The 15,720-nt window shown below is 35.6% G+C and overlaps 1 protein-coding gene across 1 annotated transcript; it reads right to left on the reverse strand.

Moving 5' to 3' along the window:
- Nucleotides 1–7,323: 7,323 nt before the first annotated feature.
- On the reverse strand, nt 7,324–12,565 carry LOC100924946 (dentin matrix acidic phosphoprotein 1). The gene is made up of 3 exons (XM_031941421.1): nt 12,447–12,565; nt 12,204–12,251; nt 7,324–9,829 (listed from the first exon to the last, which is right to left on the reverse strand). The coding sequence occupies exons 1-3, from the start codon at nt 12,471–12,473 to the stop codon at nt 8,387–8,389; spliced, it is 1,518 nt and encodes a 505-aa protein (XP_031797281.1). The 5' UTR covers nt 12,474–12,565; the 3' UTR covers nt 7,324–8,386.
- Nucleotides 12,566–15,720: the final 3,155 nt, after the last annotated feature.

Here is a 15,720-nt window from a genome sequence, read left to right on the forward strand (position 1 = left end):
AGGAGAGAGAGAGAGGAGAGAGAGAGAGAGAGGAGAGAGGAGAGGAGAGAGAGGAAAGAGAGAGAAAGAGAGAGAGAGAGAGACAGAGAGGAGAGAGGAGAAGAGAGAGAGAGAGAGAAGAGAGGAGAGAGAAGGAGAGAGAGAGAGAAGAGAGGAGAGAGAGAGAGGAGAGAGAGAGGAAGAGAGAGAGAGAGAGAAGGAGAAAGAGGAGAGAGAGAAAGAGAGAAAGAGAGAGAGAAAAGAGAGAGAGGAAAGAGAGAGAAGAGAGAGAGAGAGAAAGAGAGAGAGAGAGAGAGAGAGAAAGGAGGAAAAGAGAGAGGAGAGAAAGGAGAGAGAGCAGCGAAGAGAAGCAGAGAAAGAGAGAGAGTAGAGCGAGAGGAGAGAAAAGGAGAGAGGAGAAGAGGAAAGAGAGGAAAGGAGAGAAGGAAGAGAAAAGGAGAGAGAGGAAAAGAGAGAGAGAGGAAGGGAAGAGAGAGAAAGGGAGGAAGGGAGGGAGGGAAGGCTGATAAGCAGAAGGAGGAGCGGTAGCCCTCAATCCCCCCGCCTGTCATGGTGTCCTAAAGGGGATGCAAACGTCCTCGTTTGTACTAAAGAGTCAGGTCGCTGAGGTGGCCGGCTGGTCACTGTCTGAGAAAAGGAGGGAAGGGAGTGAGGAAAAGAAGGGAGTAAAGGGAGGGAAAGAAGGAAGGAAGAAAGAAAAGGAAGGAAGAAGTGAAAAAGAGAGAAGGAAGGGGAAAGAGAACAGGGGAAGGGAAGGGATGGGATGGGATTATTTACGTCCTTCTGTTCAGACTAAGGACCTGAACATTTTCTGTGCTTCCACCACAGTATGATAGAGATAGGATGCTCACTATTGTTTTAGACAGAATCCTACAAGTTCCTGGCTCAGGTTTGGGTCTATCGGCTTGTACGTAGTTGAATCTCAGTAAACGGCCACTGGACTCCATCTCCGTTAATCTTCTGGGAGTTTCAGCAGGTTCAGAGCAATGAAACTGCTCCCTTGCCTTGTCTTTTGCCCTCGTTATTCCACTACAGACTTAAGTGGCTTATAAAGGTTAGAGCTGAGTTCCAGCTCTCAGACCTAGACCGAGAGCCACACAGCTGTGATCCAGTAACATTAACTCCTAACTACTTCGTTAACAAGACATCACATCTCTTAGGGCAGGTGTGGGACAGGGAATCCAAATTAAAATCAGGGCTTTCAGATTAAGAAAAGTAAAAGAGTTTATTATGATCTCACAAGAAAGGACAACTCCCAGCAGACAAGGTGTCAGTAAAGAAGTGCAAAGTGCAAGCCATAAGATTATACAGAACAGAAGGCAAGTCACTTAACCCCAATTGCCTCAGTAAAAAAAAAACCCCAACTCCCCTGGACCTTTTCTTTTATTATCTGGGGGAGTCCAGGCTTACGTTCAAAACACAGAAATCTATTCCAGAAACAAGAAGAAATTGTCTTTTTAAAAAAAATTACTTAAATGCTAATTAAGAGGTGGTGGGAAACAGCAGGGGAATGTTCATTCAAGACAATATTAGCTGTAGCTCAACTTTTTTTTTTTTTTTTTTGCTGAGGTAATTGGGGTTAAATGATTTGCGCAGGGTCACCCAGCTAGGAAGTGTTAAGTGTCTGAGTCATATTTGAACTCAGGTCCTCCTGACTCCAGAGCTGGTGCTCTATCCACTACCCCACGTAGCTGCCCCAGCTCAACCTCTTATTGCAAAGTCTCAAGTCACAATTAAGGCATAGGCCGAAGATCTTCACTCAGTTTATGCCATACAGGCCAAAACTACTTCATTTTTACCTTTGTAAATTTTAACCTGCATGCTAGTAAAAATTTGTTAAATGTCTACAGGGAATGGGAGGTCAGGGAGTATCTATATACTCATATCAATATATCTATGCATACATATACACCTGTATGTATATAAGTGTATGCAAATATATATGCTCATATAAAAAGAGAGTGAACACTGCTAACTTGGAAAATTATTAAGAACGTAAGGAAAGACTTCTAGAAGGCTATTGTTAATATTGAGGCAACCTAACAAGAAAAGTCAGTAATAAGACTAAGGAAGAAGATAACCACATCCCTTGGCTTATTTTTATTTCTATACCTTTCCTTGTCCTATCCGCCTATTCATCTGTTGGAAAAGTAGAAGGAGATTTGGAATTGAGAAACTGAGTAATACTAGATCCCCAAGGGCAACCTCAGCATTGTGGATTACAAAGCTAATCTAGCCATTGGAATTTTTTTTTTTATTATAGTAACTTTTTATTGACAGAATCCATACCTGGGTAATTTTTTTTTACAACATTATCCCTTGCACTCACTTCTGTTCCGATTTTTCCCTCCCACCCTCCACCCCCTCCCCTAGATGGTAAGCAGTCCTATATATGTTGAATATGTCCTAGTATATCCTAGATACAATGTATGTGTGCAGATCCAAACAGTTTTCTTGTTGCACAGGGAGAATTGGATTCAGAAGGTAGAAGTAACCCGGGAAGAAAAACAAAAATGCAAACAGTTTACATTCATTTCCCAGTGTTTTTTTTTTTCCTTTGGGTGTAGCTGCTTCTGTCCATCACTGATCAATTGAAACTGAATTAGGTCTCTTTGTCAAAGAAACCCGCTTCCATCAAATTGCATCTTCATACAGTATCGTTGTTGACATATAATGATCTCTTGGTTCTGCTCATTTTACTTAGCATCAGTTCATGTAATTCTCTTCAAGCTTCTCTGTATTCATCTTGCTGGTCATTTCTTACAGAACAATAATATTCCATAACATTCATATACCACAATTTACCCAACCATTCTCCAGTTGATGGGCAGCCACTCAGTTTCCAGCTTCTAGCCACTACAAACAGGGCTGCCACAAACATTTTGGCACATACTGGTCCCTTTCCCTTCTTTAGTATCTCCTTGGGGTATAAGCCCAGTAGAAACACTGCTGGGTCAAAGGGTATGCACAGTTTGATAACTTTTTGGGCATAATTCCATATTGCTCTCCAGAATGGTTGGATTCGTTCACAGCTCCACCAACAATGTATCAGTGTCCCAGTTTTCCCACATCCCCTCCAACAATCATCATTATTTTTTCCTGTCATCTTAGCCAATCTGACAGGTGTGTAGTGGTATCTCAGAGTTGTCTTAATTTGCATTTCTCTGATTAATAATGATTTGGAACACTCTTTCATATGAGTGGTAATGATTTTAATTTCATCATCTGAAAATTGTCTGTTCATATCCTTTGACTATTTATCAGTTGGAGAATTAGCCATTGGAAATTAATAAAGAAGGAATAAGGAATTTAGTCTAGACTGGGGTGGAACCTTAAATGCAAGCTCTAGGATTAGGAAATAAAGGTTTAAAAGTATACCTAGTCCTCGGGGAACTCAAATTAGCCTGGAACAGACTTTTTCTCCCCCAAGATCCTGATGCCAGGGCAAAGGAACTCTGCTAGACCTGAAAAGCCTCTTCTAACCAAGAATCTGAGACAGTCTAACCACATCTGGAGAAAAACAATCCATGTTGGCCTCCTACTTTACCTACCCTCAGGCCCCCCCAAAGAATTTTTAAAAACAGTTTAGTGTCTTAAAATTATCTGCTTTCTAAAAGAATTATAGAGTGGAGGACTACAGAGCTTAGGAATTTTATACTTAAAGAGCATGACAAAACATATTCTTCTTCAGAAGAAATTTCACTGTAGCTAAAAGGAAGAGCAGGAAAATAAATATTTATTAAGGGCCTACTCTGTGTCAAGCATTGTGTTATAAGCATGACAAATATGATTTCATATGAGCTTCACTATAACCCTGCTAAAAACTCACTCCAGATGAGACCAGACTCTGAAGGCAACAAGCAGTGTTCTCTGGCCTGGCACCCTGGACCAATCAAAACTGTATCCACAAGAAACTATTTGTCTAGCAAAGGTGATTATTATTCTTGATCTTACTATGAGAGCTTGTAAAGTATCTTTGCTTTGAATTCAATGTATGCTCTAGATTACTGACAAAGACAAGCAGATCAGTGGGGGTTTCTCAGGCTTTTTGAGTGAAATCTTGAACCCAAGTCTTATTAGGGAGATCTACTGATAATGGTAACAGTAGTGGTGGTGATGATGATGATGATGAGGTGCAAATAATGAGGTCAGTGATAGTTGTGATGAAGTGAGAGAATTGAGTGGGGAGATCCCCCCTGCTCGGAGGCACAGGTCCCATGTGGAAAGAATTCACAAATCTGTGTGGTAAAAAGAGATTTATTGGCACTGAGAAGACAATATCTTCACCAGTGGGCAAAAGTCCTGGCAGGGCACCTTGGCAAGCAAAATCCTGTTTAAGAGTTCTGCAAAGATTTGGGGTTCAGAGTTGTCTTTTATTAGCCATCTGAGGCTTGGGCTTCCATTCAAAACTGAATGAAATTCATTCAATTGTTGACAATGCCCCAGGCCTAGATCTCCAATTGAAAAGAGATAACTTATCTTGGGAGTTTGAGCTACTGGCAGTGGTTCCAGATTAATCTTCAACTCAATAGAGGGTGCAACCAAGTCCCTGGCCATGATTTCCAACTAAGTGAGACCATTTAACTGGCCTGAAGGGTGGGCCTCTTTCAGAGGAGAGTTTGGACAGTTTCAGGGTTCACCCTCATCAATGGTAGTAGTAATGATAAGAATGACATGAAATGAATCCAACATGAAATAAAAAATACTTTCAAGGATGTTACAATATAATTGGAAGGGAAAATAAGTACACAAAAAACTATGCTGCAAAAGAAAAAAAAATTGCTAAGGAAAGATACAAAAAAAGAATTATGAAAAATTTGAAGATAAATCACTATTTTCTACCTGCATAACTTTTGGAAATTGTTAACCTCTCATCTGTAAAAGGAGGGAGTTGGACTCGTTAATTTCTAAAATTGCTTCTACCATCATGGAAGACCCCACTGAGGCAGCTTCATGGTGAAGTAGAGAGGAAAACTGCTCTTGGATTCAGAAGGCTGGATCTGAAAGTCATCTATAACATTTCATAGCTGTATGAACCCTTTAAACTTCAGTTTCCTCATTTGTAAAAATTGGTAAAATAATACTTGTTCTATCAAAGGTTGTTGTGAGGAAAGTGCATTGTGAATTGAGTGCACTATGTAAGTGTGAGCTATCATTTTATATTCCACAGGGGAAAAATTATATCTTATTTATTAAAGTTTGAAGCTTCATAAGAGGGAAAAATAAGGGCAAGACAACCAAGTAAGAAATTATAACAGTCCAGACAAAAAGAGATGAGTACTTGAACTGAGATACAATGGGAATAGGAAAAAAATTAATGCAAGAAATAATTCAGAGACATTGTTGAAAGGACTTGGTAAATGAGGAGATGTTGAAAATAATGGAGTGAAAAGAGTAAAATATGGTCTCCAAAATTTCAAGCCTGAATAACTGGAAATATATCATCATTGACAAAAATAGAGACAGTAGAAGGACATGACTTGGTGGCCAGGGGGTAGAGGTGGGGAGGGAGGAGGGAAAGTAGAGTAGATAAAGAATTCAGTTTGAGGCATGATGAGCTTAGGGTATTAGAAATACAACATATATTGGGAAAAAGAAAAGTCGAGCTCTATTGGGAATTGGTGTTGGATATGTTTGTAGGTATATACATGTATCTACATGTATATATACAGATACATTCATTAAATATATCTATATGTTTATAATGTGCATTCATGCAATAGATAAGCATATAAAGCGTATACATGTATGTCCATATATTTATGTGTGTTTATATTCCTATATGAAGATTTATATATATATATATATATATATATATATATATATATATATATTTATAAATAGTTATATTCTAATATTGATACACATTATACACACACACACACATATGTGTGTGTGTATGTCTACATCTATGTATTAAAGAAGTACATTTTGGTGATAAGAGGCAGCATGATACAGTAATTAGCAAATTAACTTCAAGTACCTGAATTTATATTCCTGTATGACTATGTTTATATAAATAGTTATAAAATTATATTCTGATATTAAAACATTCTATATATATATACATACATACATGTATATCTATATGTGTGTGTGTATATATATATATACATATATATATTAAAGAGGTACATTAAAAAGCAGTATGATATAGTAATTAGCAAATTAACTGAAGGAGTTACTAAACCTCTTATATTCTACGGGAACTCTCTAACATTAGAACAGTTTCTGATTTCCTTATCAGGCATTCCCTATAGCAACAAAATCACAGCTCTTGATCCTCTTTCCCCTCAAAAAGGGTATAATTAATATTAAAATTCTTATGTTAATTACAATGCATTATAGAGAAATTCCTTTTGCATCCTTAACTCAGCGCACACACAAAATACATATAAAATTCCAAGTAATTCCCACATTGTTGAATAGTGTTATCAGGACAAATTAATAAATTATTAACATGCTTGACCAAGTCAGAATGGACATAGTGAGAGTGCGTAGGGTCAAAAAAGGAAAGTATTGTTGCCTTTGGGATCAAATGTTCTAAAATATTCAAAAGGAATATTTGTGGAAGATGAGATCATCAATAAAAATCATTGTATAATGATTTTGTTAGGCACTTTATATATATGTATAAAATTTCATCTTAGTTTCTTAACAGACCTGGAGTTTATATATTACAGGCATGCTTCTCCCCATTAAAGATATGTCAGTTCAGGCTTAAAGTTAACTGACTCAAATTCACATAGCTAGTAAATGTCTAAGGTGAAATTGAAAGAGAGATCTTTCTTATTTCACGTCCAACAGTATCCACTATCTCACTTCACCAAAGGGAGAGAGTATGAGAAAAAAGATTAAGAGACAGAACCTAAAGAAAGCACATTTAACAAGTAAAAGGAGAAATCAAAAAAGAGAAATTGTCCTCTTATACACTCTGAGAGTCTGTTCATTGCAACCTTTTGGTTTTAGGGAATGGTAGGAAGTATTAGACTTTGCAATTTAATGATGTTTTATTTCTAAACTAGCTCTTTTCCTCTTTAATTTTAATTATTTTAAACCTTCAATTCTGATAATTTTGGGAAGTAATCCTTCTTATCAAGAGAATGTAGCCAGGATGATGTAATAAGTACTAAATCTGGGTTTCCTTGAAATTTTAGATTCTGAGTCACAGGGCTATAATGATAATGATGGCGTTGGGGAAAAAAATAAGTTTTAGGTATTTTTTTTTAAACTGAAATGGTTACCTCCAAAGAGATAAAAATAAAAAAAATATGGTTCAGAGATACAATATAAATAAAGTCCTGGAAGAAAATGTCAGGAACTATAGGTTGAAATTTTATCCTTTTTTCAACCTGTATGGTCTGGTATAAAATAAGTTAACATACTATTTTATTATTCTATTCAAGGACAGCATTAGGATGGAAGTTATTTAAAAATTAGTGGAAAATGCATAATTACTTACAAGGCAAAACCAATAAATTATCTGAATTTAAGTGAAAATTTTTGTGTGAGAGCAATTAGAAACATCATTATTAGTAACAATTAGTAACAGCTGTTTTTAATAATAAATAGTAATTGTTTCTTTAAAACAGGAGCAAAACAAAGTGTTCATTAAATTAAAAAGCATGTGGATAATCATCAGTGTAAGAAAGGTACAGCATGCACCATTTTTGGATGTTATTACCTTTATTACAAAACATTAAATATATCCTGTGTTGAGGTAACATTCCAAAGTATACATAACAAGTTCAGTTGGAGTCTATATACACAGCTTTTATTTGCTATGAGCAAAAGTTACAGCTGATCACAGAGTTTAATGCTGGCATTGCACATAATCCAAATTAAGGAACACAAGTTCAAATTATGTTAAACACACAATTTAACAAATAAAAGAGAATCTTAGTGACTTTCACAACCCATTCCCACACACCAGTGGTTCAGCATAATTCCTTTCAACATTGATGTTTTACAGAGAACCCTTTGTAAAGGATAAAATGGTCAGCAAAAAGAAGTCTTGTTCATTTAAACCAAAACACAACTATCCTATAATTTTTTAATGTTTTCTCCAACCAAATATTTAATCACTTAAAACTCACTTATGAAAGAATCCTCATTTTAGGGCATTTCTTCAAAACTCAAGCTATAAACAATAATACAAAATCCTTTCTTGTTTATACTATCATGGATAGTCCTCAAGCCATTTCACATTCTGTGATCTTCTATGGAAGAGTAATTTCCTACAAATGACTACGATGTCTCATTAATTATCTTCCAAAAGAAATAAAAGTCCAGGTCATCCTAAGCTTGGTAGGATGAATAAATCAAAGCACCCCAACTTCTGCCTCTCTCTTCCTCCCTTTTATAAAAATATACTTTTGAGCTAAAGCTAATAACCATCTTGGCAGTCATTGTCATCATGGTCTCCAGTTGGTCGGTTATGATAAGTGTCAACTACCAGCTTTCTACTTTCTATCTCAATGCTTCTGGACAGGCTTTCTGATGTACTTTCACTAGAATTCACATTTTCTTTTAGCTTACTGTTTTCCTGAAATGCCCTGGCATCTTCTTTAGATTGACTATTTCCCTCTCCTTGCAACTGTTCAGAACTGCTTTCCCCACTGTCCTCCTTGGAGACACTTTGGCTTTCTGCTGATGAGCTCTGAGACTGGAAGCTTTCCTGACTAGAACTGTCTTCATCCTGAGGTGACTCTTTGCTTTCCTCAGAGGGGCTCATGCTCTCATTAGATTTACTGTTGCTTTGTTCCTCTGAGGATTCACTTTCTGATTTGGAGGACTGGGTTAGATTGCTATCTTCAGAAGAATTACTATCTTCCTTATTAACTTCAGAAAGGCCAACACTCTCTCCATCAGAGTCAGGGTTATCACCCCGTGAAACATTTTCATTCTCTTGCTGGGATTTACTTTGCTTTTCATGAGAATCATCATCATGTTGTCTGGAGTCACTGCTGAGATCTAGCATATTTTGGCTATCTTCCTGAGACTGACTGTTGCTGTCTTCTTGGGATTTGCTTTTGCTATTTTCACGGGATTTGCTGTTTTCACGGGATTGACTGTTTTCACGGGATTGACTGTTTTCATGGGATTGACTGTTTTCACGGGATTGGCTCTTTTCTGCGGAGTCACTCATGGCTTCTTCCATGGTATTGCTATCATTGGTTTCATCCCAGTCATCCTCCTCTGAGATGCGTGCCTTTTGGAAGGATTTCCTGCCAAGTGGTCCCACCAATTGGCTCACATCAGAATCTTGTCTACTCCCTTTCTGACCCTTTGTCTTGTTAATCTTTTTTTTCCTGTAATTAATCATTCTGGAATTGCTTTTCATGCTACCAACAATGTCTGCATCATCACCTTGCATTCCTTCATCATCAAATGAAGAATCATCTCTGGAGTTGCTGGAGCTTTGTTTACTTCCTTCTACAGTGAATTCATCACTATCACTATTATGGACCTTATGACTTTCATTCTCTTCTTCAAGGCTTCTGCTCTCACTCTGACTGCTTTCATCACTGACAGCATGACTCCCATCGGCAACCCTATTTCCGTTGTGTAGAGTCATGTCAGAATCATCCTCACTTCCAGGCCACAGGTTTTCACCTTCTTGTTGATGTCTTTCCCTGGACCCTTGACCATTGTCTATATCAACAAAAGTGTCATCTCCACTGTCATCTTCATCATCATTCTTATCATCATCTTTTCCTCCACTCTTAAAGGAGCTGTCAGATAGTCTATAAACAGACTCTTGATCAGTAAGGCCCATGTCTTCCTCTGATTCAGTACTATCACTGTAGCCTATCCTATCTTCATTTGTCTGCATGGAGGAATCAAAAGATACAATCAGCTGATAATAATTCAGAGACCAATCATCTAATTAGTGGATTTTCTAGACCCACTATTCTTTTTTTCTTCTTCCTTTTTTCTTGGCCATTTCACTATTCCTTGACATTTTTACCAATTTTTTTGAGAAAATAGGAAAAACATCTACCACCACTTGGTCACTTTTTGTAATATATAAACTACTGAAAAAGCTGTGTAGAAATTAAAGGTCTTTGATTTCTATCCTAGTTTTATAGATTTCGAGTTGAAAAGGACCTTGAAGAATATTAATCCAACCATCTTATTTCCCAAATGAGAAAATGAAGCACGGAAAAGTTTGGGTGACTAGCCCAGAAATATATGTCTAGGACAACTAGTAGGACTGGGATTTGAATCTAGGTTGCATGACTCCAGATCTGGCACTTTTCTTCACACACACACTATAAGTGTTATATTAAGAAAACTTATTCTTTAGCGAAATTTTTCAGTTAATCATTTGTGAAGTAAAAAATTGTTTTGTAAGGAAAAATAATTCCACCTCTGTATCTTTACACTAACTGAGCTTTTTGTCTCCTCACCTAGAACATGCTTCCTTATCACCTCCTCTTTTAGTGGTTCTAGCTTCCTTCAAAAACTCCTCTCAAATGCAACCTCCTCTAAGTCATTCCTGATGCTTGCCCTTCCCTCTCTTCCCCAATGCTGGTGTCAACATCTTATTACCTCTTATTTTGCATACATTTTATAAATGTGTGCCAGTTATCTCTTTCAATAGAATGCAAGTTCCTTGAGGAGAGGAACTATTTTACTTTTGTTCATACATGCCCATCACATAGTACAAAGTTTGACATATAGTAAGCACACATGAAAGTCACCATAGGAAAAAAAACTTTGGGGAGGAAGGAGTTTGAAATTACTGTTTACAAAATAAAAGCATCAGTAGTGCTCATATAAAACAGCTCTTTCAAATTTCATATTACAAAACATTTTCTCCATGAAAACCTTGTAAGGTAAAGATATTAAATTATTACCCCAGGATTACAAAAAAAGGAAATTGAAACTCAGAAAATGAAATGACATTTATGCTTGTATATACAAACATATTGCCACATTTTTTTCATACATGCTACATACAAATATAGATACAAACATGTCACTTAATTTCCTAAGTACATATATATGCACACACACGTGTGTGTATGTTTGACACAGATAATTAGTAAGTGCCAAAGTTAAGTATTAAACCTAGATTTCCAGGATCCTGACCAAAGTCAATTGCTCTTTCCACTATATCACACTGTCATCTGGTCATTAGTGTTGACAGCTACTGTTTGTAGAAAGAAGCTTCAGCAATTATATTTTTCAGTCATGAAAAGTGCAACGTGGGACTGAGATCTCTCATATATTATGTCATCAGATTGGCAATGTCAGATGCCATTTTATTCCAAGTATGTCACAAAGTCGGTCATCCCGGAAACAAATAAATAAGATTTCTAAGAAACTATGTGAACCACTCAGAATTCATTAGACTCTGGAAAACTTTTTTTTTTTTCTTCTCTGCTGATTAGTCAACTGCTAGGGCTCCACTGTACAATAATATCTCTTCCTTCCTTATTGGAGCCCTGGTTTCCATCATCCTTCATATCAAACCTGTATTCATTGACCTCGTATCTTAGGGTTGTAGGTCTAAAACCAGAAGGAACCTTAGAAACTATTTCATTCAACACTCCTCATTACAGATGAGAAAACTGATGACTTGGGAGGCTAAATGATTTTCTTTTAAGTCACATAATACTTGGTGTCCTAGAAGTCCAAACTCTTCAATGTTTCAATAATGCTATTCAATTACAAAAGCATCTCTCCTTTAAACATGATCCTCAGATAATTAATTTAAAAGTTTTTGATAAATGAGGAAGTGAAGATATTCTTCATTTGTGTTTTCTAAAATATTTTGGGAGCATTTCTGAAATTTTAGTTATTTCATAATAGACAATAATTCTCTAGCATTAAGGGAATTTTCTGTGTCACAAATGTCACCAATTACAAAATAAACAATTTTAGGATGATCTCTGAGCTCATCTATAATATTACCACGTCTAGATTAATAGCATTTGTTTTAAAAAAAATATTTTAATTGGAGGAAACTTCTGACTATCAAAGTCTATAGGTTGCTTCTCTCCCATCCTCAACCCAACATTCAAAATAAAATGCCAAAATGTGTTAAAGTGGCTTGTTTTTCCCTTTTTGGTACTCAGAACTATTGACTTTTCATGGTTTAAAAAATTATATTTAGAACTGTTTCCATATAATTTAAGTCATCACCATGTCCCTCAATGCATAAATAACTTAAATGTTAAGAAAGATTTAATTACCTGTTCCTTTGAGCTATCTTTACTTTCTTCTGATGACTCACTACTCTCCTGAAAGAAGAGAAATACAATTCCAAGTTACTTTTTTTCCCCTTTTACCAGTCATAGGAAAAAGAAAAAGGACTTCATCTCCATTGCTTGAGGTTCAGGTGTATTATATTTCTCAGTGCCATGATGTGGTTCAAGGTGTACTAAAGATTGCTTTAGGGAAAACATGAATCAATGTAACAGGAAGGAGATAATTACCAAGGATAAAACTGGTGTTGGTGCCATATGATCCTGCAGAAAGAGGAAGAAAAAAGGCAAGTTACTTTTATATAAAATTTGTATGTCACTACAAAGGTTTAGAATAATTTTAAGTGATTTGCCTCTTCTTTACATATTAAGTGAATAATCTGAATATTTGTGATGGCATGGTTTTAAAGCAAAGATGCCTAAGGGACTGAATAAAGAGTGAAGTATAAGAAACAAGGAATAGTCTAAGTTATATTATCTTTAAAACAGCTATTTCAATGTTAAATTTAACAGGGTACTAACAAATTCAGAGCATCACCAAATCTGTTTTTGGACTCTGGCAGAAAAGTGAATTCTTGAGGAATTCAATTAGGATATTTAAGGATCCTCTGAGTCATAAATTAAACCCAGCAAATCATTACTGAACACTTCCTATGTGTAACACATCTTAAACATGTCACTGTCTGATATGTTTTATGTTCCAGACATTTGTTAAAATGTGACAGAAGCAACTACTCTCTAAGTAGTTGTAAGCTGTTCCCTTGTATGGCAACTCCAAGATTGCACCTAAGGGAAAGCTAATAATGGGTTTAAGCTGTGCTTTGTTACAGTGAGATTATGAACCATCTAGGAGAATATGATTTTGGTCAACTGTAGTATGGAATTGAGAGTAAGACAATAGAAGTTGAGAGGGCAGATGTCAAAAGAAGAATAAAAAGAAGTGTGTATTTATTTATGATTCGAGTTATTCATTTAAAATTATTTTTGAATAACAATGACAAGAAGGACAATGACAAGAGTCATAACAATGACTCAGAAATATTTTGCATATATGTAAACATTCATCTACAGATGAATCTTGGTCTAATTCAAGCTGTCCTCATCTCTCATTTGGATAATATTATCCTAAGTGATCTTCCTACCTCATCTCTCTTTTCTCCAATCTATTCTCCATACAGTTATTTTCCTAAAGTAAAGACTGAGCTTATCACCTACTTAACTCAGTAAATTCTTTTGGTTTCCTATTATTTCTAGGATGAAATATAAATTCTGTTTGACATTTAAATCTTTTTCATAACTCATCTCAACTTAACCTTTCCAGCCTTATTATGCCCAAGCTCTTCATGCACTCAAGCCTTTTTGCTATTATTCCTATAGAGCACTTTCTCATCCATCTCCAGGATTTGCACTAGCTCTTCTCCACATCCAGAATGCTCTCTCCCTTGTTCCTTCATAATTCAGCTGAAGCACACAAAGAATCACCTTGGATTTACTTTTTACATATTTTAAAGATATTTCTGCAGCACCTATTTTACTTGGCTCTCCCACTGAAATAGTAGATACTGTTATTTTGAAGTTTGGATTGCTAGGTGGTGCAATGGATAAAACAGGTTTGGAATGAAAAGACTTATCTTCCTGAGTTCAAATCTGGTCTCCGATATTTACTAGCTGTGTGACTCTGGACAAGTCACTTAACCTTCTTTGCCTTGGTTTCCTCATCTATAAAAAGAGCTGGAGAAGGAAATGGCAAACTGTTCCAGTATCTTTGCCAAAAAAAACTCTAATGGGGTCATGAAGAGTTGTACACAACTGAACAAAATCTTTGTAACTGTCTCCCTTACTAGCCAATGACTATTTTATTTTTGCTACAATGTTGGGCACACACTAGGCACATACTAATAAATACTTGCCTTTTGTATTTATTTTTATTTGATCACAGGACTATAGACGTGGAGCTAAAGGGATGTTAGGATCATCTAGTCTAAATCTTTCATTCTGCATATGAGAAAACTGAAGCTCAGAGGGATTAAGTAATTATCTAAAATCATACAAGTAGTAAATGGAAGAATTGGAATGTGAACCAAGATCATCTAAATCCAAATTCAGCATTCTTTCCCTGGTACCATACATTGTATCCCCAAATAAAATGAAGGAATCCTTGAGGATATAAATAATTTATATTTCATCTTTGTGTATTAAATACCTACTACATAATAGTAAATCATTAATCTCATTGGTGTAAAAAAGTTGTTTCCAAACTATGTTGGTTACACACCTGTATCCATTAAAATTTTTTTATTATGAACCCCAAAAAGATTGTTTTTGCTTATAAATTATCTTTCTAGGGAAAGTGATCTATTAGTACAAAAATATTTAGAGCAGCTCTTTTTGAAGTAGCCAAGAATTAGAAATCAAGAGGATACTCATCAACTGGGGCTAAACAAGTTGTGGTATATGGTTGTGATGGAAATTATTGTACTAGTTAAAAGTGACAAGCACGGTTATTTCAGAAAAACCAGGAAGGTCTTTTATATACTGATGCAAAGTGAAATAAGCAGAACCAAGAGAATGTTAAGCATTGTATTGTTTGTGTGATGAAGAACTGTGAATAACTTAGCTATTCTCAGCACTACAGTGATCCAAGACAGTTTTAAAGAACTCATGATAAAGTATGCTATCCACCTCCAAAGAAATAATTGATACTATCCGAATGAAGAGTGATACATGCTTTTTAAATTTTTCTCTTTCTTTCTTTTTAATTTTAGTCTTCTTGTACAAAATGACTAATATCAAAATGTTTTACATGATTGCACATATCTAAATGATACTGCATTGCTTACCATTCAGGGAGAGAGAAAGAGAGGGAAGGATAGAATTTGGAATTTAAAACTTATTTTAAAAAATTTTTTTAATTGTTTTACATGTAATTGGGTGAAATATTTTATATAATAATCTATAAATATACTCACTAATTATAGTACTGTATATTAACTATAAACATAAAATTTATGCAGAAGATAAATTTTTTAAAATAGACAATAGGAAAATACTAGATTTTGCTAAATAGGGGAGTAACATGGTCAGACCTACATTTTAGGAAAAATAACTTTGGCATCTAGGTAGACATTAAAATCGAGGAAGAGAGACCAATTAGGATGCTATTGTAATTGTCTAAGCAAAAATTGATGAAAGCCTAAAATAGGATTGTGGCTCTATGAGTAGAGAGAAGGAAACAGATGCAAGGAATGCTGTAGGGCTGGAAACAAAATAATTTGTCAACTGATCATGGGGTGAGTGAGAATGAAGAGTTGAAGATGATATCAATCTTATAAACCGGGAGGGTAATGATGTCCTCAATAGAAATAAGAAAGTTTGGAAGAGGAGTGGATTTTGGAGGGAAAGATAATATGATTAAATCTGAGATGAATCTATCTATGCCTATTTATTCTGTGAAACTCCTATGAGGTGTACCACTCCAAATGAAAAAGAAGAATGAAATTCTCTC

The sequence above is a fragment of the Sarcophilus harrisii genome, chromosome 6, assembly GCF_902635505.1.
Source record: "Sarcophilus harrisii chromosome 6, mSarHar1.11, whole genome shotgun sequence".
NCBI classification, from domain to species: Eukaryota; Metazoa; Chordata; class Mammalia; order Dasyuromorphia; family Dasyuridae; genus Sarcophilus; species Sarcophilus harrisii.